The 27,313-nt window shown below is 40.0% G+C and overlaps 1 protein-coding gene across 2 annotated transcripts in view; it reads left to right on the plus strand.

Annotated features, from left to right (window-relative positions):
• cntnap5a (contactin associated protein family member 5a) overlaps positions 1-27,313 on the plus strand; it is a 70,270-nt gene that overhangs the window by 3,980 nt on the left and 38,977 nt on the right. For both annotated transcript variants that reach the window (XM_028990545.1, XM_028990546.1), the window contains exons 2-3: positions 15,709-15,819; positions 19,343-19,536. In XM_028990545.1, the coding sequence (XP_028846378.1) occupies positions 15,709-15,819; positions 19,343-19,536 (305 nt within the window). The remainder of the gene's footprint in view (positions 1-15,708; positions 15,820-19,342; positions 19,537-27,313) is intronic.

Below are 27,313 nucleotides of genomic sequence, written 5' to 3' on the forward strand. Positions count from 1 at the left end.
ATTAAGCTATGCACCAATTTTTTTACATTATCCTGACCAGTAGCTAGCTGTCCCATATTTGCAGTTCCTGAATGATCGTCACATAAAAGTCTAATTGGTGGCATCTTTTCTCATCAGAAGAAAGATGAGAGTTATAAATATGCAAGAGCTCTCCTTCACTTCAGAAAAATTCAAGCTGCTCCATTTTTGGAATATTCTTGTGTTTATAGGGTGGGGAGATTGTGGGGTGCCATGGACTTTTGACCAGTGCATTACTGCAATGAAGTAATTTAGCGAATCTTTGTCAAGCAAGCAAGGATTTTAAAATGCAGCCTCCCTGCTGGGAGAGAAAGGCTGGTTCTGATGGTTGCTTTGGGCAGGGAGTAGTTGAGGGGGGTGGGGGGCTTTATGAAGGAACTGTCTCAATCAAATACACTTCAGCTAGAGGGTCTGTCTGGCAAGCACGATTATAATGCCCTTTACAGCCAGCCTTTTTAGCCATCTCCATGATGCGAAGAAAAAGAAATAAATGAAAAGCACACATTTTTGTTAAATGCAAATAGCCTCGCAGGGATGGAAAAAGCCATGGCCAAACGTCTCGTCCCATTTCTTTTATACCCTCTGTGCGCTGATAAACTGTGAACTGAAGGATGTGTGATGGATTTGATCATAACACGTTTTGTAACACCCTGGGTAGGGTTGGTTGTCAGCAAGGATTAAACGTTTGCTGAACGAGATGCATTACAGTTCACAAGCGCTCGGCTAATTAAATGCACAACGAGCAGTCATGGGTTGGGGAGTTGTGTTACAATGTTGTGGCATTGCCCAAACAATTGTGGCGCCTTGTTTTTTACTGTGTGAGCCTATGGGCGTACCTATGACAGGCAGTAGCAGTGGTGTAGGTAAATCAATATGTAGCCTCATGTTCTTCTTTACTTGACAAAAGTTATACTTACAAGTCCTTGGACCTGAGAAATAATCACTTCCCCTTTATTATTTAACACCTACATTTCATTTTATACATCAATATGTCTGAAAATGATACAATTATTATAAGACAAAAGCATGGCGCTGCAAAAAATTGTTTACCATACAACACTGAAAAGATTTTAAACCTTTGTGGCATGATGAAAATGAAACGTGAAATAAAAGCTGGTCATGTGATGATAACTATAATGAAATATATAATGTAATATTGTTGACGAATAAAAACAAAAGCAAAATAAAAACCATATTTTAATGTCTCTTTGTAGCCATTGATGAAAATGAGACGAGACATTATTTCCGCCTGTTTAATTGCATTATTTCCTGTGTCTTCCATTTGGATGCCCAGATGACAACACTTCCTCAATCCCTGTTCATACATTATTTAGATTTCATAATGCTGTTGGTGGGTCATAAATATATGGTGCTGGGTTAGCAGATGGCTGGGAGAAAAAGAAAAAGCAAACTTTAGACACACTTTCTTTACAATGCAGTGGAGAAGAATGCGTGGTTGATTAGTACAGGAAGAGTCTATTAAATAACAACAATATAATTATAAGATAACCTTGTTTTAATTGTGTAATGGCTTTGACTAAAAGAAAATGTTGTTTTTGTCTGTTCTACTAGGTACTTGTACTAAATAGACTGGATTAATTGGGTTAAAAAACACTAAAATGTATGTAAAAAGTCCTAAGAAAACTAAGTTAATGATGCTCCTGTAAAGAAGTTAATGTGAAATGTTGGAATAAATGTCCTCATATCTTTGCGCTATGGAGCCTGTGACCTGACTCTGAAGGACGTACTCTGATACTGGCCCTTATCAATGTTCTCATCAGCATGGTCATTAGACACTTTTTATCTCTGCACCAGTTCCCCCCTCACGGTCAGATAGTGGGAATTATGAGACTCAAGTGGGCATGTGGGACGTGAAATATTTATATTTATAAATTAATGAAAGCATTTAACACATTCATTTTGACAGGTTAAATTCTGATACAACATGACATTCCTAATAAGTGCTAAGGGGTTTGGCAAAGTGGGGAACTGGGATTTAGGCCACTGTCTATGCTGAATATAGATGCACTGCACGGTTGCTGTCTGTCCCTCTTTTTTATAAAATAATAACCATTATTTTACTACTGAGTAAAGTTAATGAAATTTGCAGGAGATGAGCTTGGACATATTGGAAAGAATAAACAGGCTTTTCCATCAGTTTTAGGAGGTGGGGGATACCACATATGTATGTTGATGGAACAAATCCATTTAATTTGCTAAACAAACCCATTTAATTTATTAGTAAAGCAGCACATAAACTAGGCCTATGTTGTGTACGCTTCAGAATCCTGCTTTCTATGGCAGTGATTCTAGTGAATATCAGCAGGCCGGGTTTTTGCTTTCTAGAAGGTTTAAACAACTCTAATTGTTGTAGCTCTTTGTGGTGGACACTTGGGAAAACTTTATATTTGGTTTCATAAAAGCATCAGAAATAGTTTGAATTAATAAAAAAAATTATTGACTATTGTTTTTTTTTTTTAACAAAATTTAGTGCCTTGTCATTTAAGCAAAAAAAATGAACTGGCCAGGAGCATGTTAATATCATGTGTCAAGAATGTGTGTTTAACATTATGTATTTTATATGATCTAAATCTGCCAAAACAAGCAAAGGGTCCAGGTCACGACATCGCCAGCCTGCGCCCTCTCATCAAGCATGTGTTCTTATATGATGGCCTTTGATGATAGATTACTAGAAATTATCTTTGGACTCCATAATGAATTACCCACTTGCTGTGGCTCTGCTTGAGTGATTTGCATGTCTCGGCATTAATCATTTCCTGCTGAATGACTCTCGAAGTTCCAAATTAATTATTGAGAATCCACATTAAATTAGAGTTGAATTGGCTTTCAGGCCAGCCTCAACGTGCAGAAGAGTCGTGGCATTGTGATGCTCTGTAAGATTGCTGAGAGACTTGGGAGATCGTTTGTGCAGAACCAATGGAGGGGCAAAAAAAAATTGTTTGATGAATGAGGCGCCTTTATGTTTCTCATCAAACTGCTCAGCTTCTGCTCCATCTGTGAGCTTCCGTCCTTTGGCCACTCCTGAGACCTGCAATGCTTGTTTTTAAAAGCTGTTCTGGAATGGTTGACAACATAACTACACAGATTTTAATATGATGTGATGTCATTTTTGTAGTAGAGCTTTAAAATTTCATGTTGTGAGAATATTTAATGTTAATACGAGTTCCCCTAGCCTGTCTAGGGTCCTGCAGTGGCTAGAAATGGCGATAGGCATAAAGAGTGCTTTGGTCATTCTGCTTCAACGTTCAGAGAGCCATTGTGAAACACAGCTCACGGTGCACACAACGAAATGTGTCCTCTGCTTTTAACCTATCACCCCTGGTAGGCAGTGTGTGGGGACAGTGCTTTTGCTCAGTGGCACCTTGGCGGTTCGGGATTTGAATCGGCAACATCCTGATTATGGGTTTGTGTCCTTTTCCGCAAGGCCACCACTGCCAACCACTGCTTTATGTTGTCATAAGGGGAAAGGATACCTCTCGTTTCTTATGCTTTTTCTACCCAGAGAATTTCCCACCCCTCCCCTAAAAAGTAACTCCAACCGTCATGGCTTGAAAACATACAGTTGCTCGGTGATTGGATGTAAAAATGAGCACAAATGTATTTTTTGGTTCCGTCACACGAGACTCTGAAGAACCAGTGGGTTCATTTTAGTTGTTCTGGAAAAACTCCAACACAACTTATTTTCTGCACTAAACAGGAAGTGTTACATTTACATTTACATTTACGGCATTTGGCAGACGCCCTTATCCAGAGCGACTTACAACGTGCTTTCAAGTTACCATCGATGAAGAGATCAATTCCGGTTCACTAGGACCCCAACTATGAATACATCTATTTTATTCACTCTGTTGTAGATTCTGTACACAAAGTTCGACAACAAGAAAATTACATTTCCTCGAATGCCCCCTCAACTTCTATAGGCCACTTTCCACCTCGTCCCGCCTCTCTGCTCCTCATTAGCATTTAAAGCTACAGACACCAAAATGGCTCGTCTTGGAAAAAGTCAAAAACTGAAATGGTACAGAAATTGCCATTATAATTTATTTTGGTGTTTTGTGTCTCGGTTCATGTTTAATAATATGGCTGCATGCAAACTGAATATCTGTCCATTTTCAATCTTTGGCTACTTTGATGGTGTCACCTGTCACAACGTGCAACAATTTAATAGTGAAGAGGACACCACCATATTGGCCTCACGCCGGAGTGCTGCATCTGTCCCAGATGGCAGGCTTCCGGCGCCTTTCATCCTTTCAACTGCTGCTCCCAGGGCCTTGTTGAGTAATGAGCTTTTCACACTAGTCTCCCGCTCCCTGCTTGTTTTTTGACGAGCCATAACTTACATCACAACTGTACTTGGCCAACAATCAAAATCTGGAATGATGAAAAAGAGTGCTGTAGTACAGGAGGAGTATACTTAACATGTAGCAATACTTGAGTTCAGGCATTTGCTTTAGTGCCTCACAGGGCCGGCCCTAACCGGCCCTAAATTACACTGCTAGTGTAGATATATTCACAAGAAACTGAATAACTTTGTCTTAGACATTCTTTCATTTAAATAAACCAATTGAAAAGAAATACTAAATATATCAAGAAATAACCACCCCAAGTAGCAGTTAAAGGCTAATTAGACGCGGGGCTCTCGAGTTTTGAAGACATGTAAGAGTGACATTCCACAAAACCCCACCAGCACCACCCTGCTGCAGGTATCAGTGTTGTTGTTATTAATCAGTCTTGTGGAAGAAAAGATTTGATACATGGCACAGACAAAATCTGGATAGAGAGATGATTATTAGGGCTGCAACTAACGATTATTTTAATAATTGATTAATCTGTCGATTATTTTTTGATTAATCATAGAATCGGATAAAAAAAACCAAAATCTTTAGAAAGTGCAAAAACATGTTGCTCCTTCAGCTGTTATAATAATAATAAAATAAAAAAAAATGGACTAACACAAAAAACATACACATTTATGCTTTACATCTGCCAAATATAGACTTTTTTTTTTTTTAATAAAGTGCCACCTGAGCTGCCAGAACGATAAATAATTTGTAAAAAAAATAAAGAACAATACAAATCAGAAAATTTAACAGGATTTGTTTGAATGTCAGAACTTGTTCTCTACACTACACTGCAGATGCACACACTCGCAGACTCACAAACTCTCACACTGACACACACACACACACTGCAAAAAATGCTTTTCTAACTTAGTAGTTTTGTCCTGATTTCAGTCCAAATCTCTAAAAAATCTTAAATCAAGATACATTTACTAGACACATGAAATAGCATAAGAAATTATGTCTTGTTTTCTGAAAAAACATCTCAAAATTAAGTGATTGTTTAAAACAAGCAAAATTATCTGGCAATGGGGTAAGAAAACTAATCTTAATGAGATATAATCTATGATTAATAGATTATGAGATAGCATCACTTCATTTTTCTCATGCCATTTTTCTTGTCTAGTAATTTTGATTTAAGATTTTTTAGATATTTGGACTGGAAACGAGACAAAATTACTAGGTAAGAAATGCTTTTTTTGCAGTGTAGCTATTCATGACAACAGATTGAAAAATGAATGGTCCAAAAAAGGCTAGAGAATAAAAACATGTCTTTAGTCTTTTAATGCAAAGTAACTATAGCACCCCTGCTTTACTACTGTTATTAACGTGCTTACGCTAACTTGTCATGCCTGTCAAGCTGGATGACGGGTAAACATTTACTTTTACAGCATTTATCAGATGCCCTTATCCAGAGCGACTTACAATCAGTAGTTACAGGGACAGTCCCCCTGGAGCAACTTAGGGTTAAGTGTCTTGCTCAGGGACACAATAGACGAGTCGTCCACGCGGAGACGCAGAGAACAGTCCGAACGCTGTTTCATCCCCCCCTCCACACCTGTAGGTGGCGCTGTAAGTCCCCGTCTAGTTCTCCTCCGCGGCGAGTTAAACACCAGCACCAGGGACATTACGTTTCTCACTTCAAAACGGAACAAAAGTAGTATTCTGTAGTGACTTCCCCTTCTTCCTCCTTATCAAACACGCGTTTCAGGTGCTGGATCACTGCCATGGTGCTCCCGTGCCATGTCGCTTTTGCATATTTTCGCGCAGATTTCTTGCCTCCGCCATGTATCTGTCCTCTACCTCGGCTCGTTTTTTTTTTTTATTTTTGCTCCGCGCTGTCTATGAGGCGCCAAACTCTGCTAGTATCTGTGCGCGAGAAAGGCCGAGTGTGTTCACTCCACTCCGCGCTCAAATAAAGTTTTTTTTTTCAATAATCAAACGTCTCCGCGTTGCGCAACATAACGAATCGATTAGGAAATCCGTTGCCAACTCTTTTAGTCATCGATTTTTATCGATTTTTGTCGATTTTTATCGATTCGTTGTTGCAGCCCTAATGATTATAATGTGAGAATATGTCAGTCAATATCCTGGAGCTAACTACTTGTTCTGAACAGTTGTTGTCAGTGTAAAGGCTGTTCACAGGTTTAGGCTACAGACACTCAGCATTGGAAAAACTGATGCTAATTATCGGGGCAACATTCTCTTACGGCAGTCAACTTGTCATTGTTTCTGTCAAACAAGTTGTGACATTAAAACAGAAGGTGCCTCTATGAATGGGGTCAGCATTATTGCCGAAAGATGCCATTACAAGTAGAAGGATCACAGGAAGAATTCCAGTATGCCTTTTCATTGGTGGTGGTGTTGCATTTCACCCAGATACAATACTGCTCTTTTTCTGATTGGCTGTTGTCTAGGCCCTTTCTTCTTTTTTGATTGGCTGGTTAGTGACAGGCTCTACGATCCAGCAGTGCTTGTTTCATAGGGGGATGCTACTGAGAAATACTCTAGCATTTTAGCCTACTAATTGTTTTTACGCATGAGAAATACAATGTGTAACAAAAGAATAAAAAGTGTGACTGTCATGCTCAATCTGTGACACTTGTAGACAGAGGAGTGGCTGGCGTGGGAAAGTTCCGTCATTCAAAAGCTATCATTATTATTATTACTACTAATATTTAATTGGTTTTGCATATTAAGACACATTAATAACAACTCGATTTAAGAATAGTGGAATGTGTTTTTTTTCTTCCTCCATTTATGGTGCCACCTGGATTTGCCTAGGCTGCCTATGACACGGGCCGGCCCTGGTGCCTCGGAATGTATTTTGACCATGCCGCTGAGCTATAATCCGCTGTTTGGTCCCTACAACCACTTCACATGACAATGAAAAGTGACATTTTTCTTATTACACTTCAGTGTAATAAGAAAATGGCCTATGTGACATTTTCCACTAAACTGTGGGAGGCTTATGGTCACTTTATTCCAGCAACACGAGTATCATCCTGCAATCTCATATTCACAGGCTGCTAATAGCACAATGACCCCCAGGTTCCAGCTTACAGTAACACTCTGGGGTATAATTACAGGCAAGAAAAAGCTGAAAAACCATGTGGCCCCAAGACACCGTTCAACCATCTCAGCACTTTCGGGTGAGCTCGCTTTGCTGAAGAAATATCTGTCTTCATAATCATTTTTTCACAATGATGTCTTCTAGTGTTCATATGATATGGTGAGACTGGCTATCTATTGACATGACTGAGACTGGGGGCTGCATGGAGAGCCTTGTTTTTGTCTGGGGGACTCGACACTAGACTAAATAAATTCTATGGTCGAAGCAGAAGGAGTGCAGCTCCTTTATCTCACCTGGAAAAAAATTAAGTATTTTTTTAACTCACTGCTTGTGTCCGGGTTCTATTAACAAACACAGAATCTAAAATAAGGATGGATATCAAGACATGGTGTTATATAGATACTCGTATTGCACTGGTCGATACATAATTGTTAGTTAGCTCCAGGACAAATGGTATTGCATCAGAATTTTTGCATTAATATATCTATGTATGTATATGTGTAATTTTGGCGAGTATAGTTTCCTGAACACGGCGTGTAAGTCTTTAATATAAAAAAAAAACAGATAACTATATAGTAGTTTGACTGATTCCAATGAAACTTTGCAAAATTAGTATTTTGGAGGATGTGGCAAGTATAGACATGAGCCAAAATAAATGCTAGCTGTTGACGCAGACCACAGTTCGAATTTCTAGATGCCCTGGAAAATGTAACATGACGTGAACCTAACACTCTTAATGAAACGCAAATGCTTGTATGACTTTGAAATAGTTGCATTTTGCACACTGTGTCCCAAAGAGGTCATCATGTTTCAACGTCTGGCCTGTGCTAGGGAAGGTGGAATGTCCGATTCCAGTTCGCTCTCTAATTCAGGACATCGCTGTCTGCTTTAATTTCCCTTCTTCCTTCAGCCCTTCTTCATGCTGGTTTATTCGAGAGCTACATTAAGACCTGGACCAGTCTGAGGCCGTCTGTAAGCTCCTCAGATTTCATGTTATTTATTTATTAATACATGGCAGTACACGCCCTCTGTTATTGCCTTTATTGAACAGGAATGAAAGAATAGGCTTTTCCATTGCTCAATGCTTTTTTATTAGAAACTATTTATATTTATAGTAGCCTTTATCCTTGAAAAGCAAACACGGAACCGTGGTCAGAGTCAGACTGGACACGAAGCACTGTGCCTTGGCTGCAGCATGTTTTATTCTGGTCATCATTGACCTGACCTTTTTCTTCGTGCGGCTGACCTTCTGTCTGCGCTTTATGGATGTTTGTGTAACAACGCGAGGACAAGTTTGCGTAGGCGTGCTCACCTCAGCTGAATCCCTACATGCACGCACACTCCGGCAAGTCTTTTACATGGGAGTCTGTCAGCATTTGTATCAACACCGGAGCGGCACGAGGCTCGACCTTCACTTAGAGCCTCTTCACGTAATTGCTCCAGCCTCGGTGTGAAATTCGCAGGTTTCCTCACAGTCCAGTTTCCAGCGTGGACATTCCTGCTGAAGTATCGCCTGACCTGTTTCATAATTATCAACAATGCTTCACAGAGCCTGGTGCCGGATTGTTCTCTGAGGTGGGCTGTTACACTTCTCAGATGGTACTACATTCAATTACCCACGGATCCATTTAGATCGTGAGAGAATGACTCAGTATCTGAATCCTTCAGTGCTGCCTTGGCAAAGTGCACTTGACACATTTCTCAGCTGTTCAGTAGGAGGGTGAGGACGAGGACATTAAAACTGTATTTACAGCGGCATCATTGAATGGTGTATTGTGAACCTCTAGGAATGTTGACTCCTTATTATTGGTGTAAAATGGGATTTTTGACACGTGTAGGTGCCGAATGTAATGCCACGGGGTGTGGGAGAATAACAAGTGAGAAAAGAAGTAAAACTGAAGTGATTGCCATTGTGAAGCACAGCACACGGTGCCCACAACGAAATGTGTCCTCTGCTCTTAACCATCACCCTTGGTGAGTAGTGGGCAGCCATGACAGGCGCCCGGGGAGCAGTGTGTGGGGACGGTGCTTTGCTCAGTGGCACCTTGGTGGTTTGAGATTCGAACTGGCAACCTTCTGATTATGGATGCTTGATTACCAGGCATGCGATGGGCGATGCGAAAGGGCCTGATGAAGCGAGGAGTGCATGGGCAGACCCCGGGTTGAGATCCAGACCCATTCCCGGGGTGAAAGAGCAAGGCAACAATACTGCTGTTGTAGCAAGGATTGTTGCTGCAGCTGCAAGGAGGCGAGGTGCTGACTCCGAGCATCCTGGACCGCGTTGGTGTCCGCTGTCACGGCCTGAGCAGTCGTTCACAGAGGCAGAGGCATTTGGATGGTCAGGGACGGAATGGTGGTTCGGTTTCATTAGGGGGTTATACCCCTGTGGGGTAGAGCCAGATTGGAATCCACCGTTTATGTGTCTTGCTCAGTTGCTGCCAGTTATGACACATTTCAGTCTCACGACTTTACAAACTATTTATAAAATACAAGAAATACAAGCAGAATAGTAAACAAGTTGTTGTGATCAGTGCACAGTGTGCTTGGTAGAAAACTGCAACAAAAGTACAGCACACTAAAATAATCTGTCATCAGAGTTACAGTATCCGCTGTTCCTCGAAAAGAAACAAAAACCACAGCATGCACAGTAAGAGTACAGTGTATATAACTCACCCACAACCTTACATAATGTGCAATGTGACTGCGATCCCGAGCACCCAACTCCTGTGCGAATCATAACCAAAAAACGATACAGAAAAGCATAAATCACACACCCTTTACTACCCCTGTTTCAGCACTACACGTATGTAAATTTGACATAAAACATACTATGTCCTGGTACACATCCACCGTCGTACTCAGCCCTGTTTCTCGATAAAAGGCTGTATACTCAGACCTTAGAATGCACTAGTCATCAGCTGCCTCTCAACTCTTCAAGAGACGACAACCATAATGCATTAAACATTCCAAACAACCGTGGTTTCTCTTATATGACATCATCTCGCTACATTGTGATGCATTGATTGCATCTGCGAATAATGGCTACTGGGTACCAATTTGCCATTACCAATGGACAGAAATCTCTATATGCTTCTGTGTGAAACTAGTATAAGACTTCTTTATTACAAACACTTTGTAATACCACAAAATAAAATATTAGTTTATGTGTTGTTTTAAAGGGCAGCTCTCCTGCAGAGTTGAATTAACATCCTTTTTTTTACAGTCACAAGCTACACGACACCCAAAGCTCACCAGCAGCCGCGCTTAATGTGCTGACCGTAGTGGATTATAATTAATACAAGCAGCCGAGTCATTGCTGCTAGTGCTGGATTCATTTTCCCCTTGGGCCGTGGGGCGAGGCTTCGACCACCGATAGGACTTTCTTTTGAATGCTGTGCATACCTTTGCATAAACCGCATTCATTCATGATTTCTTTATCACTTTGCAATCAGTCATTTTTGTGAGCTGATTCATGTTGTCCTTTTATGGGGCAGATTTTTGGCTCTTACAGATAAAAGTGCAGACAATTCTAATTTAGTTCCTGTTTCACTATCAATGACTCACTTCAGAATCTGTAGTTATTTTTTTATTACTGAGTGGTATGTAGTCATGTGTATTATATATACAGAATCCTGTCCCAATTTTTAAAAATAAATATTACAGTTCCAGACATATCTGAAACATACCACATCTTATATATATCTAATAAATATAATATAATATTATTATATAACATACCAACTCTTTATTTATTCTATAAAATATTATAAATTCCATTACACACACACACACACACACACACATATACATATATACATACATACACACACACATATATATATATATATATGTGTGTGTGTGTGTGTGTGTGTGTGTGTAAGTGCTGTAAATGTAAAAATGTAAATGACAGAATAGTTTGTTAGATTTAAGGCAATACAGTTAGCTGTCATTTGAATTAGTTCTGTAATTTTAGATATTTTAAGAATTGTTTGGCCTTGTTTCGTAAATAAATGGGGTTCACATCACACACACACACACACACACACACACACACACACATATACATATACATATACATATATACATACACACACACACACACACACACATATATATATATATATATATGTGTGTGTGTGTGTGTGTATATGTATATGTGTGTGTGTGTGTGTGTGTGTGATGTGAACCCCATTTATTTACGAAACAAGGCCACACACACACACACACACACACACACACACACACACACACACATATACATATACATACACACACACACACACACACACACATATATATATATATATATATGTGTGTGTGTGTGTGTGTGTGTGTGTGTGTGTGTATAGTATATAAGAGGTGGTATATTTCAGATACGTTTGGAACTGTAACATTTATTTTTAAAAATTAGGACAGGATTCTGGGAGATTAGAAAAATGAAAGTTTCAGATTGAAATGAAATATAAAATGTTAACAGGATAAAATAAATGAACAATGATTCATTTTGTTAATGTGTTAGGTACAATGTACTTTGCACTAATTGCAGTTATTGTTTTATTTAAAGTAGGGCTGTCAATTTATAATGCAGCTTATGGATGGTTTTAAGCTTGACTTAAATTACATATCTTACATTTACATTAATATCAAATGAAGACACATCTGGTGCAGCCAGATGAAAAAAACTATTTGATATGGTCAGCACAATTCAAGATGCCCAAGAAATTTTATTTGATTTTGCTGGCAGGCGATCTGACCACAGTCAAATGAGGCCACAGGAAATCCACTGATGAGTAACACACCGTAAAAGCACCAGCGTGCCGCTCTCTAATTTACCACCAAAGCATAGCGGCACTCTGCTGCGTTTCAGATTAATTCAGGCTGAATGCACACAGAGTGAGGATGCTACAGTCTCTCCAAATAGCATTATTGTTCCATGAAATTAGCAATTCACTCTTGAACAGGGCCAGATAGAGAAGACATTTAATGTGTAAGTCACTAATTGTCTACATTTTCTCAGTTTACACATTAACAGCGTCAAAAAAATTATTCATTTGTTGATTATATTGACATATTGTAAGGGTGGTAGTAGCCTCGTGGTAACACACTCACCTATTCCACTTACTACCATCGTGTCCCTGAGCAAGACACTTAACACTAAGTTGCACCAGGGGGACTGTCCCTGTAACCACTGATTGTAAGTCGCTCTGGATAAGGCCGTCTGATAAATGCTGTAAATGTAAAAATGTAAACGACAGAATAGTTTGTTAGATTTAAGGCAATACAGTTAGCTGTCATTTGAATTAGTTCTGTAATATTAGATATTTTAAGAATTGTTTGGCCTTGTTTCGTAAATAAATGGGGTTCACATCATAGAGTAGCAAACACTACTATTTTAAACTTCATGAATGTTATATGGACCTATGCAGGCTTTAACCAATTTTTTATTTAAATTATACTTGTGAAAGCACACACACATTACACACATTGTCCCGAGTGCTATCAGTGGTGTGAAAGTGAAAAAGTGAAAATCATTATGATGCACAGCAAGCACAGCACACGGTGACACAACAGAATGTGTCCCGTCACCCTAGTGAGCAGTGGGCAGCCGTGGAAGGAGCAGTGTGGGGGGACAGTAGTTCGCTCAGGGCACCTCTGTGGCTCAGTCACTCATGTTGGCGTGGTGTCCGGATTGATACTGAAATATCGATACCTCAGAGACCAGATGTGTATTCTAGAATCGATTCTCATATTAAAAATTATGTATAGTTTTGTAATTAGGGGTAAATCTGTAACTATACTATCAGGATCGATATTCTTTTTATCACCCGCACAGTCACATTCACTCGACTGTATAAATGTGTAGGTGTCACAGCGTGCTGCTGTGCTTATTCAGATGACAGCAATAGCTGAGCAGTCACGGAACCATGTGTGGAGCTGTTTCAGTTCCACAAAGAGCCAAGATGCGATTTGTGACATGAAGCAAGACAGTGAGGTGCTGTGTCAACACCACAAACCTTGTCATACACCTCAGTGCAAATCCTATGGACAGATGTGTTTATGATGAGGCGAACTGAAAAGGAGGAGAAGAGAGAGATGGGTGCATTGTATGAAGCTATGATTTGAAAATGACTTTTTATTTAGCTTTTTTAAACACGTTAGGTTTTTTGTATGAAGTATTGGCATCGGATCAGTATTATCGATACCACTACGTGTTTGTGTTTTCTGTACTGTGTTGTTCGCCTATGTCATGAACATGTTGTGCACCTTCACTCGCTGTGGCATTTTCGACACAGCTTTATCAAGTCTGTAAAAAAGAAACAGCATATAGGGAAGTACAATAATGCATAACACGGTTCATAATGTTCACAGCTCTCTTCTTTATATTGCACAATTTCTGTTCTTGAATCTGTGAACATTGGTCAGAGATTCTGACAGATACTGTATAAATACTGCACATCAGGGCCAACCTCCGCAGGAGAACTGGGGCACAATTTCACTTTAACAACAGGCAACACTGGGCCAGGACTAAATGAAGTCAAACCACCTACCGAGAGTTAACCCTGTTTACTGCATGACCCTTTTTACTGCTCCTGTTTGGTGCTGTTTCGATAGAGACAAGTTTAATATTTACCTTGCTAGGACATGCATATTACCACCCCGTAACACATATTTAATATTCAAACAAATTCATCACACGTTTAGCAGCTGCCCTACTGGCCCCTTCCAGGGTTCGTATGGTCATTAAAAAGTCATGAAACTTGAAAAGAGAATTACACAGCCTTTGAAAATTTTGGAATACAAAATAAACATATAAAGTCATGGAAAAGTAATTGAAATCCAATTGACACATGAGTGGATAACAATTCTGTGTAAGAACTCTGTCCTTCTGATACCTGTTCCAGATCACCATAAGCAGAGTAATCAGTCAAGTCACACCCCCAGAATTCTGTATTTTAAGTGCATTGTCTCACATGCTTTTAGGCCTTGCATGAATTCATAATCATGTCCAAGGTGGACCTCCGCATATTGAAAGCTTGTCTTAAGGAAGGCTGCCCACTGGCCCAGGTGGGATAGGTAAAAGGTCAGAGTTCAGGAGAGGGTCACAGGCTTCTCAGCTAGAGATCTGGCTTGTCAGAAGTAGGCTGTCACTAGCACTGAGCTGTGAGCCATCAGGGAGAAGAGGGGGGTATTATTTAATAAGTGTGGAGGATAGGTGACGAGGATTTTGTTGCCTCATCCATAGACACAAACACACACACACACATTAAGAAAATTATTTGGTATTATGTGGTCCTTTTAGTATTTTTTTCTGGAAAAAATTACTTTGTCTAAAATGTGAAATTCACGTAAATCTCCTGTTCCTTTCAGGCTGGAACAAATCCCTTTAATTGTGTTTAGAAGTATGATTTTTTTTTTTAGTCCACTGTGTTTTTTTTCTTGCCTAAATCATTATTAATTAGATAAAGAAATATATTATAGGTAGCCAAATTATTAGGTTGGGGTATATACGCACACACAGGGGCAGTGGTGGTCTAGCGCTTAAGGAATCAGACCCGTATTCAGGTTCCACTGAGCAAAGCACCGTCCCAACACACTGCTCCCCGGGGCGCCTGTCATGGCTGCCCACTGCTCACTAAGGACGATGGGCTAAATGTAGTTAAATGCCGTTTCACAATGGCAATCACTTCACTTTCACTTCACTCCATATGCTTAAAACATTTCATTATGTTTTGTTGTAAGTATTTATGTATTGGATTTTGCATTGCTATGACATACCAGTCAATTATAATTAGAGCGGACACTCACTCCACACACATTGTACATACACATCCACACAAACACACACAAACATTGCACATACGCATCACATATTTTTTGACATCACGATATGTGTATTACTTATAAAAATGCTAAAATGTCTTGATTTACTTTGCCCAGCAAGGCTTGATGTGTATACATGTCTACTTTGCTTTATTTTATGGAATTTAGCAGACGCATGTAGTGGTTACAGGGAAAGTCCCCCTGGAGACACTCAGTGTTAAGTGTCTTGTTCAGAGACACAATGGTAGTAAGTGGGGTTTGAAACTCTGACAGTAGTCGTCTGGTTCATAGTCAAGTGTGTCACCCACTAGGCTACTACCACCCTTATATTTAATGAGCTCCACTTCACCAAATAGTTCAGATCATTTTGATTGGTCTATTACTGATAAAATGTCTGTTTGCTCTTAAATGTAATTTCCATTCATTTTCTTCCAGATAGCTGTGACAGCTCATTGGTGTCCACATTACCTCAGGGAGCGTTCCAGAGCTCCTCTCATGCCTTTGACAGTCAGGCTGCACACTTTGCCCATCTCAACAGGATAGATGGTGAGTACTGTGTGTGACTTACATTTTCAAATGCGTTACACCAAACATTTTCCTATCTATTCAATCTCAGCTAATGTTTCTTAATAAATCAAAGCTTATATTACTTATTACTTAGCTTATGTACTGTATAATGCATATGTGAAGAGCACAATATTATACAACACACAATGATAATACATACATAATGCTGTCTGTGTAGGAGCATTGGTTCAAAGTATGACAGGCTTAATTAATATACTAGTCTAATGAATCAAACGACTAAAAGTGAATAGTCTTTCAAACTAAAATAATGATAATACAGGTGACACTATTGGTGGATTCATGGTACATAATAGACTGGATTGTTACAGTGTGAATCACTGACAAACGAAAACAACTCTCCTCCACTGGGGTGAGGAGCAGGAGCATCTTCCTAAACGATGTTTCCCGCCCAGCCGAGGTGGCCATTTGATATTCCGCACTCGTCTGCTCCCCTGGTGTTGAGTCCCAGCCCACAGTGGTTGAGTAATGAACCCTTCTGCCAGAGATGACCTGTTTTTTCAACCCCAACACGATCGTAACCATGGGGGCTGGAAAACTGATCTTCATGGAGCGCACACTGACGCTGTAACTCTGTCTCCTAGGAGCAGGTTTCTGGGAATTATATTCTCTGTTATGTCCTAAAGCTATTTTATTATTTTTTCTTTATAATTAAGAAAAAGGTAAAAAGGAGGACTTCCCCCATCCAAAGACACACAGTTGAAAATGAATATGACAAAAAGAACAATATAAGAAATTATGAATGTTGACAAGGTGGCAGTCACTGATAACTTTTTTTTTTTTTGTTACTTACTTTGGAGAACAAAATAATATGACATTGTGAAAAGGGTAGGGTTAAAGTGAAAATCCTGTTTTTTTCCTACTTCCACATCAAGTCTTCTTGTACCTTCACCTGGAGCAGGATACAGAGTATAATTTACACACCCCTTCATTTTCAGTCAATATATTCAGTAAAATATCCTAAACATTGTGCAAGGCAATGCTTTTGAAGTATATTCTCCACCATGTCGTATGTCCTTGTATTTATACACAAAAATAAAGGAGTGTGCGTTGCCTCCATGTGCCTGTATGACCTTCCTACAACGCCTGGGCATGCTCCTGATGAGGTGTCGGATGGTCTACTGAGGGATCTTGCTAAAAAAGCAAGCATTGTATTGAACTCATCTGATGTTTTCTGGGCAGAGGCATGGCACAATAGTGGTTACAGGAATGAACATACAGTGGAAGAAACAATTATTTGACACCTCACTGATTTTGTAAGTTTGTCCAATGACAAAGAAATGAAAAGTCTCAGAACAGTATCATCTTAATGGTAGGTTTATTTTAACAGTGACAGATAACACATCAAAAGGAAAATTGAAAACATAACTTTAAATAAAAGATAGAAACTGATTTGCATTTCATTGAGTGAAATAATTATTTGAACCCCTACCAACCATAAAGAGTTCTGGCTCCCACAGAGTGGTTAGACACGCCTACTCAATTAGTCACCCTCATTAATGACACCTGTCTTAACTAGTCACCTGTATAAAAGACACCTGTCCACAGAATGGGATACAAAACCAGGGACAGAAGGTGACAACTGTTGCTGCAATTGTTAGAAAATGGAAGGAGCACAAAATGACCATCAATCGACCTCGGTCTGGGGCTCCACGCAAGATCTCACCTCGTGGGGGGGGAGAAAGGTGAGAAATCATCCTAGAACTACATAGGAGGAGTTAGTTAATGACCTCAAAGTAGCTGGGACCACAGTCACCATGAAACCCATTGGAAACACATTACACCACAATGGATTAAAATCCTGCAGTGCTCACAATGTCCTCCTGCTCAAGAAGGCACATGTGCAGGCCCGTCTGAAGTTTGCCAATGAACACCTGAATGATTCAGAGAGTGACTGGGAGAAGGTGCTGTGGTCAGATGAGACCAAAATTTAGCTCTTTGGCATTAACTTAACTCGCCGTATTTGGAGGAAGAAAAATTCTGCCAATGAGCATGCAGGTGGAAACATTTTGCTTTGGGGGTGTTTTTCTGCTAAGGGCGCAGGACAACTTCACCGCATCAACGGGAAAATGGACGGAGCCATGTATCGTAAAATCCTGAGTGACAACCTCCTTTCCTCTGCCAGGAAATTGAAAATGGGTCGTGGATGGGTGTTCCAGCACGACAATGACCCAAAACATACAGCAAAGGCAACAAAGGAGTGGCCCAAGAAGAAGCACATTAAGGTCATGGAGTGACCTAGTCAGTCTCCTGACCTTAATCCAATAGAAAACCTATGGGGGGATCTGAAGCTCAAAGTTGCACAGAGACAGACTCGAAACCTTAGTGATTTAGAGATAATCTGCAAAGAGGAGTGGACCAAAATGTGTGCAAACTTGGATATTAACTACAAGAAACGTTTGACCTCTGTGCTTGCAAAGAAGGGTTTTGCCACTAAATATTAAGTATTTTTTTGTTAGAGGGTTCAAATACTTATTTTACTCAATGAAATGCAAATCAGTCTCTATCTTTTATTTAAAGTTATTTTTTCAATTTTCATTTTGAAGTGCTATCTGTCACTGTTAAAATAAACCTACCATTAAAATGATACTGTTCTGAGACGTTTCATTTCTTTGTCATTGGACAAAATTACAAAATCAGCGAGGGGTCAAATAATTATTTCCTCCACTGTAGGTAGATTATTGTTGCAGTAAAAATGGTACCAACGTTACGGAAAAAATGAAAGTAAAAGAAAAAGAAAGAGATAAAGGAAGACAGAGAAAAGCCAGGAAGCAGGCTTTAGAGAGGCAGCCTGGCCCTGGAGAAACATGGAGGGCCGCGGTCCCCCAAAGAAATGTCACCCCACACCTTTACTGACCCACTGCCAAACCGGTCATGCTGGTGGATGTTGCAGGCAGCAGAACGTTTTCCATGGCATCTCCAGACTGTCATGTCTGTCATGCTTTGAGGTTCACCTGTGGCCTTAGGGTCTTCATACCATCCTCATGGAGTCTGTTTCTGACCGTTTGAGCAAACACATTTGTGGCCTGCTGGAGGTCATTTTGCAGGGCTCTGGCAGCGCTCCTCCTGTTCCTCCTTGTACAGAGACAGAGGTAACAGTCCCGCTGCTCAGTTGTTGCCCTCTTACGGCCTCCTCCACGTCTTGATGTTCCATCCTGGATAGTTCAGTACCTGAGCCACTTGTGTGGGTTGTAGACTCCATCTTATGCTACCACTAGAGTGAAACCACCACCAGCGTTCAAAAGTGACCAAAACATCAGCAAGAAGTGGTCTGTGGTCACCACCTACAGAACCACGCCTTAATTGGGGATGTTTTGCTAATGTGTTGTCTACCCCATTTGTACAACAGCGAGTGAAATTGATTGTTCCTAAGTGGACAGTTTGATTTCAGTTACATTGAGTTACATTGCGCTGTTTAAGTGTTCCCTTTATTTTTTTGAGCAGTGTATGTTGAATGTTTTTTTTTTTTTACTGTTGACATTAGGAGGGAGTGGATGGAGCCCCAAGCTGACAGACAGGAACCCTTGGCTTCAGGTGGACCTACAGGGCAGGATGGAAGTGACCGCTGTGGCTACACAGGGCCGCTATGGCACCTTGGACTGGGTCAGCAGCTACATGTTGCTGCACAGCGACAGTGGGCGGGTTTGGAAGCAGTACAGGCAGGAGGATGGTGTTGGGGTGAGTCTTGTTTTTTTTAGATTTTTTTCCTTGAATGAATCTGGATGCAGATGGAGACAGCAAACAAAGTGCAGTTCCAGTTATTGGTTAAATGCAATTAAAAACTGAAATGTTAGAAGCAAACCAGAATGTAAAAAGGAATCACACTGTATGATCTCTTTAAGAATTTATTTGTATAATGTACAGAAAATAAGTATTTAGCACCTACCAACAAGAGCAAGAATTATGGCCCTCACAGACCTGTTATGTAGTTGGTGGCTGCCAAATATTTTGCTGACTGTCTCGAACCAAGTGGGAAAACTAAAAACGGCTTATGATTTTTTCTTGGAGAGAAGTCTTTAAAGCTCCATCTGATAAAAAGAGCTGTTAGGTCCATATATGGGTATCCCACCACCTGTACGCAGCATGGGTCCTATGTCAGCTCCACCTGCTCTTACTGCCTACAGTCTGCTCATGCACAAATAGACTAGTTTTTACTGTATAAATACAGTGTAGTATCTTGACTGAGTGCATGTTATATGACATGCAATTCAGTATACAATTAATATTTTAATTTAGCTTATGGTATGATAATCATAACGTCATAAATAAGTTGTTCTAAGATTTGAAGGTGTTATATGCTCATTGGTCCCAGCTGCACCATACCCAATAGCAAACAAGGTAATAGACAAATGATGTTTACAATTTGTCATGCAAATTCTGCGTGGATTCCAAATTCAAATGGAAACATAAATGCTATTTTCCACAATGTATGTGCTGTGTCATCTCTGAATTTGTAAGCGGTATGGTAGTTGCATTTCTTGTCACCTATGTTCATCACTCTGCCATTGACCTTTGAAAGGAATCTGCATATAGACACCTAAGCCATCTGTTCCAGCTCTCCTCAACTCACGTCCATGCATCTTCTGGCTGAGTCCCACTGAAGATGCTGTGACACCACAAAAAATTCAAGTCAACAGGCTGTGCTTTTGCAATCTACTTGTTTACAGTTTTAGCAATTACTACAATAACCATTACATCTGCTCCTCAGAGCATTGTTGCAGCTATCTGCCCATAATTGCCCATTAGGGCTTGAAACCTTCGTCACCTGTCCCCACTCAGAGATTATGGATCGTCACACTCCTTCAGCCCTTGAGACCTTTCACGCCTGTCACTTTCCTTTGCTCTTTAGAGAACGTTTCCAGACGTCATCCATGGCTCCTTTGAGATTGTACACAGTCACCTGTTCACACTTCCTCTGAGGTCTCACAGTCTCATTAGCTGCATTCACTCCTCAGTGTGTCCTCAAGAACTGTGTGAACTAGGTCACTACCAGAACACAGCACTTCTGTGTCATTTGGACTAAATGGTCAGTGACCTTCATGGGATGAAGCATACTACATGTACTATTGGTGCTGAAACAGCATGGAAAATAAAGGCACACCAGCTTTATTTGATAACCATAGTGCAGATAAAACACAGAAGGATATGTTAGTTTTGTCGACATCTGTTTTTTTTCTTCTTTGCAGCTTGTACAATTTGTATTTTTTTATTGAATTGTATGGCCCATGTTCTGTTTAATTCATTGGTGCAAATCGTGTTGCATTTTCAGTGTGAAGAGATTTTCATGATGCAAAAACGAAAGTAAGTGGAATGGTTGCTTCAAAAAATGTTAAATTCATTAACATATTCAGGAGAACAAATAAGCAGTAGTTTAATAATTTTGTAGATTTTGCAACACACCTGATTTGTTTTTCTTTTTAAGCACCTGTGGCCAAATTGTATAATTAGTCATTATTCTGGTCACATGATACATAACCTTTAGTAATATAGTTTATGAAAAAAAGGAAAATTCTCTGTCAATATGTATTTAACTTTTTGGCCTGTGACATCACTGATCCAGCTGCTTTTCGTATAACTTTAAATACCATGTGTGGGGGAAAAAATAATTAACACAAAAGGAATATTGCAGATGTGTAGGCATTATTCATTTCCACCATAGATAATGTGGATATGTTGCTTTTTATGCTATGATATTCTGATTGTTATTCTCCATTCTGATTACATGATTTGAAGGCTTAAAATGTGCACATATACTTGTAAGACAACAGTTGCCATTAGAAATTTACTAATTAAGTCTTTGCTTTCACTGCTCCAGGCTAATACACTTACAGCCACTAATGCCTGCCCATTAAATAAATTCAGAAGCCAGACTTTCAGTTTGAAGTTTTTAATTTATGTTTGTTCCTGATATCTTCTCCAGTTAAACTGTGTTTATTTCATTAATGTGCATAGCCCAAATCTAAAAAATGGTGACTGTTCACAATATCTAAAATACATAACACATAAAACACATTAAAAAAAACATTCAGAAGGCAGTTTAGTCAGTATGTAAGTGATTTATTTTGTAATCAACCATTAAAACATGACTTAACAGTTGTTCATAACACCTGTGATCAATATCTCTAGCCACACCCAGGTCTGAATACTGCCACATCTATTCTCAACCAGGAAATCACTTCAAAAGTAATGTAGACCAAAAGATCCACAAAAGCTCGACATCATGCAGATATCCAAAGAAATTCAGAACAAATGAGAAAGAAAGTAAATGAGATCTATCAGTCTGGAAAATGTTATAAAGCCATTTCTAAAGCTAAACCACGGTGAGAGCCATTATTAACAAATAGGAAAAACACGGAATTGTGGTGAACTTTCCAGGAGTAGTCAGTCATCCGAAATTTAGTTCTGAGTTATTAAATGAAAATGTTCAATATTCTGGTTAAATAAATACAGTATGCACACCCTTAATCACATTTTAACATGGTCATTTATGTTTTTGGGTGTTCCTTTCCTGTTTACTTTTTGAGTAAAATAATGAATATCTAAGTTTCACGATTGGGCGCATTTAAAGGGAGCAGCTGATCAGGGCTGCGACATTCATGTGGACCGCACAACTTACGTGAAAAGTTGTTTTCTGTTCTGGCAATCGGCACATGCCTGCAGGTTAGTTTCTGTTGGTTCCTTTGTTTTTTTGTAAACGGGGCGGGCCAGGCAGGGGCCTGGGTTCACCTCCAGAGGGGCAGAGCACCACAGAGCCCTCTGGGTTGCATAAGGATCCAGCCGGGACTGGCAGGAAGGGGGCCTGCTCATGTCAACGGACAAAAAGGGGATGAGTGTGTGGTCTGGCAAAGCCCCCATACTGCCACCAGGGATGTGCAGCGATAGTGGCTGCACGTGCCCAGAGGGCACCAACCGGGGTTGCAGTAAGTGGTCGCTGGAGGGTCCGGGCATGAAGCATCAGTGGGGACGTGCGGAGACAGGGCCCACACGTACGTGGTAGGTTCCGCCCTGGCTTTTGTGTGCAGGGATCGATGCCGCCGTGCTGGATGGCGTCTGGGAGCCAGCCAGAGGGTCTGGGTCCTCCAGCGGGAGGAAAAAAAAAAAAGGGTCGCGCCATCAAACGTCCATTGAGCTATGTTGAAGGAGAAAAGTATCTAGGTTTTTGGGATTTTGGGATTGGACAGGGTGGAGCTACCAGCATTCGCCTCAGGTTTGGTTTCCACCTTGCCTTGTCCACTGGCGTGCTGCTGGGCTGCCATGGGGAGCAGCATCCCACATACATAGCCTATGACCATCTTGGCTCACTGCCTACTCATTGTGTAGTTTTACCCTCAGTCCTGGTAGCGTTTTTTTCCCTTTGTTATGGGTTACCCTTGCCTGCCTCAGATGCCACAAATCCATTGCTCTGCCCCCGACCACAAGTTTGCCTTGCCCCCCGATGTATAATCCTACAAAATGAGTCCCCCATGCCGTCCCCGACCTTCCCAGTCAGCCACCTTTAACTATTCTTACACCATAGTAACCCCAAAACTCTCTACTTTACTCTGGCTACCCATTCTACTTCATGTGCTGTAGTTCTCTTCCGGTCCCAGTGATGACTCTTTTTGCTGCTTTATCAAAGTCATCCATTATCGCTTTTTAAAGACCTGTGACCAAGGCAGGCAAAGCAGACAAACCCTTCAAAATCTCACCGGCATCACAGACTGTAATTGACTGATAAAATTGCCATACGTGTACTGGTATACTTGGATTTTGGTCTGTCAGTGAGCAAACTACAAGCTTAAATGACTTCAGACTGACAGCAAGGCTGTTCTCTTCTTTCAGTTCATGGCGGTCCACCCCAAAATGTTGCCCTCTGAACTGTTCCAGGGATTTGTGACTGCAGTTTTTGTCCACATAATGTCCCATGTTAAGGTTTTTGAGGAAGGAAGGTATTCCATCAGACTGCTGCGTGACGATAGGGCACATCCTGAGCAAAACAGTAAAAATATGATCAGTTTATTTATTTTAGAAATTATAGTTCTGGTTCTGATAAAGATTTTTACATTTGCAGCATTTATCAGACGGCCTTATCCAGAGCGACTTACAATCAGAAGTTACAGGGACAGTCTCCCCCTGGAGCAACTTAAGGTTAAGTGTCTTGCTCAGGGACACAATGGTAGTAAGTGGGATTTGAACCTGGGTCTTCTGGTTCATAGGCAAGTGTGTTACCCACTAGGCTACTACCACCCCAGGCTGGTCACAGGCTGCATGACATTATTTTGCAACAATTGAAATTCAACATACCAGAATACAAAAATTTTCATACTAAAAAATCTCAAATGCATTGACATTATTTCAAGATAGAATAAAATGTAATGCAACTAGAATTGACATTGTAGTGTATCGTTAATGGCTTTATCGTTGTATGATTTCTCAGGCCTTCTTGCTTTGAAACTATTGTTCTTTGAAACTAATTGAAACTTTGAAACTAATTTAGTTTTCACAGTAGGTTTAAAGAATACATGTTTACACTCACTGAAATAGTCACACAATTTTTAGTATTGATTAACTGGCTCTTTTTATTAAAATGTATTCTTTTGCAGTAGAGCGGGCAGCAGCACCCATGTTCTGTTTTCAGAGTCTTTCTGTTCTCATTTTTAAGACTGAAGAATTGTGACGTCAAGATGGATAATTCTGTTCTGGACTGGTGCTGTCTTGTATTTACTCTGTTTTTAATAATTGATGTGCTATTGTACTTTCAACAATTTTAAATATTATTACTATATTTACTATGTGTGTCCATTCTTGGATATCTGGCTAGAGAGGAAGGGAAGAGGGGAGAGGAGGAGTATGTAGTATTGAAAGTATTGTTCCATCAAAAAATTACAGCAAAAGCAATATAGTAAATCATGAAAACTTTTTGCTATGGAGTTTGTTCAGATGTGGAACTACATTTACATTTAAATAGATTTTCCTGATAATCTATAACCTTTTTTCATACTGTATTAGACTCAATCATTTTCAAAATCTGTCTGTGTCCCATTAATAATAAGGTATTTCTACAATTCATTTAATTCACAATTAGTAACAAGTGACGTTAATAGATTTAATGGACCAGTTAGTTAGCTTATCTATTCAACCTCTCATTTTTGTATAATTGTTCATAATTGTAGGCCAATAAATGATCCATTCAGATGGCACAGTGACTTGTGGGGTGGGCGGAAAGACCCTGAGTGACTTAATATACTCCACTCTTAATTGCAATTGTACATGTTATTTGAAGAGACTGTGGATCAGATGGTCTTTATATGAAAATGTACAATAAAAAAAAGTTTGTCAGCTTGCTAGTTCTTTCAGAGCTTTGTCTGTTTTCTATTACATTGAGCATCAGTAAACAAGTGTGACACTTTTGCAAAGCCACCAAGCCACCATGCCACCAAGGCACGCTCAAGTGCGCAAGAAATAGGGTAGTGTTGGCTCCTGGGACCATATATACTTCTTAAAGAAGGATGTGGAAACAGAAAACAGGAGCCAATTAAATTTGTGCCGCTTGCATGTTTTTTCCATGACCACAATTATGAGATTACCTCAAATCATGTCTGCAGTCACAAATATAAATTTTATTATGATTATTATTATGATTATGATTATTATTATTATTGCTGTTAGCACCTCTGCAACCTGCATGTTTATGGAAAACTGCCTAGGTCTTTGTCCTTTTGCTCAGAAGATTCAGCATTATGGAAAGCACAAGCTTCATCATTGTGCTGGCCATGGAAACATTCAGCTGATGAAGCTGCCCACTGGGACCTCATCCTGGAAAAAGGGAGGCGTAAGCAGCCTTAATGAATGAGTCTTCAGCCGTTCAGCGGAGCAGACAAGAATAGAAAATAATGAAGTCACTGTGGGGTAGCACACTGTTTATTGGGACAGTGTCTAAAACCTAGCTGTCCAGACTGATGGGAGGTCTTTTGCTCCCTTGGGGACAAGAAACTACTTTTTAATGTAATAAGCTGAAAAATTCAGAGAAGCAATACATCTGCTCCATTCAAGTGAAGGGTCGTGGGAAATTAATGATATATCATGTTTTTGTGGTCCGCAAAACTCTGTGCACATTTGGAATTTTCCAGGGGAGTACAGAACAAACGCACTCACTTATTTTAGAACATATTCAGGCCATTATTGCGTTGACTGGCAAGACTGGATTCAGTTTAAAATAAAAAAAAATTCCACTTGCCAACCACCTTTAACCATAAACCCTGAAACAAATTATGATTCAGAGCATTGGTCATTCCACTAATATATATACAGTGGTATGAAATGTGTTGACCCCTCTCTGATTTCATGTTTCATGTTTAAATGTTTCAGATCTTCAAATAATACACCATAAGTAAAATACAACACAGTTAAACACTATATAATTGAATCACTTCAAATAAATCACGATTAAATTTTTTCTTTAAATTGTAATGTCCACCCATCACTTTGTGACCTTAAGCTGAAACAAACTTGTGTTCTGTACCAGGACAATCATCCAAAACATACCATCTCTTTTTGCTGAAGAAAAACACAATGAAGACTTTGGAGTAGCCTAGTCAAAGTCCGGACCTGAAACCTATTGAGATGCTGTGGCATCACCTTATGAATTCTGCAAAGATGAATGGGCCAAAATTCCTTCGCAGAGCTGTAAAAGACTCACTGCAAGTTATCACAAAAATGCTTGGATGCTGTTGTTGCTAATAAGGGTGGCCCAACCAGTTATTTGGTATCGGGGGCAATCACTTTGTCACACAGTGTACAGTGATCAAAAGTTCTGTTAATGACACAAATACTGGTTTTCACAAAGTTTGCCGCTTCCTTTTTTTATTTTGGTAATTTACATATACTCCCGAATGTTACAATTAGTAATCAGATGAATTTTAACTTAACCCCCCAAAAACATTGCGACTGTATTTCAGCCCGGCCATAAATGGACCTGCTGAGATCATTTCAGTCATCCTCTCGTCAAGTGTAGAGGGTTTAGGAGCACAAAGCTGAAGATCATTCTGTCATGCTGATTGAATAGCAGACTGTATGATTTCAAGAATAATGCTTGAAAGCATTGCGCTTCCTCTGTTAACGATGGTTAACTGCAAGGAAAAATGGGCAGTCATCAATGCGTTGCATAAAAAGGGCTTCACAGGTGTGAGTGCATCTGCACCCACAGTGAGGTGAAGACATTTGGAGGATTGCCTGGTGTCAAGAAGGGCAGCGAAGAAGACTACCTCTCTCCGAGAAAAACATCAAAGACAGACTGGTATTCTGCACAAAGTACAGGGATTGGACTGCTGAAGACTGGAGTAAAGTCATTTTCTCTGATGAAACCCCTTTCCAATTTTTTTTCGGTGTCTGGAGAAGAAAAGGTGAGCACTATAATCAGTCTTGTCTGCCAACAGTAAAGCATCCTGAGACCATTCATGTGTGGGGCTGCTTCTCA

This window comes from Denticeps clupeoides, chromosome 9 (genome assembly GCF_900700375.1).
Source record: "Denticeps clupeoides chromosome 9, fDenClu1.1, whole genome shotgun sequence".
Classification (NCBI taxonomy): domain Eukaryota; kingdom Metazoa; phylum Chordata; class Actinopteri; order Clupeiformes; family Denticipitidae; genus Denticeps; species Denticeps clupeoides.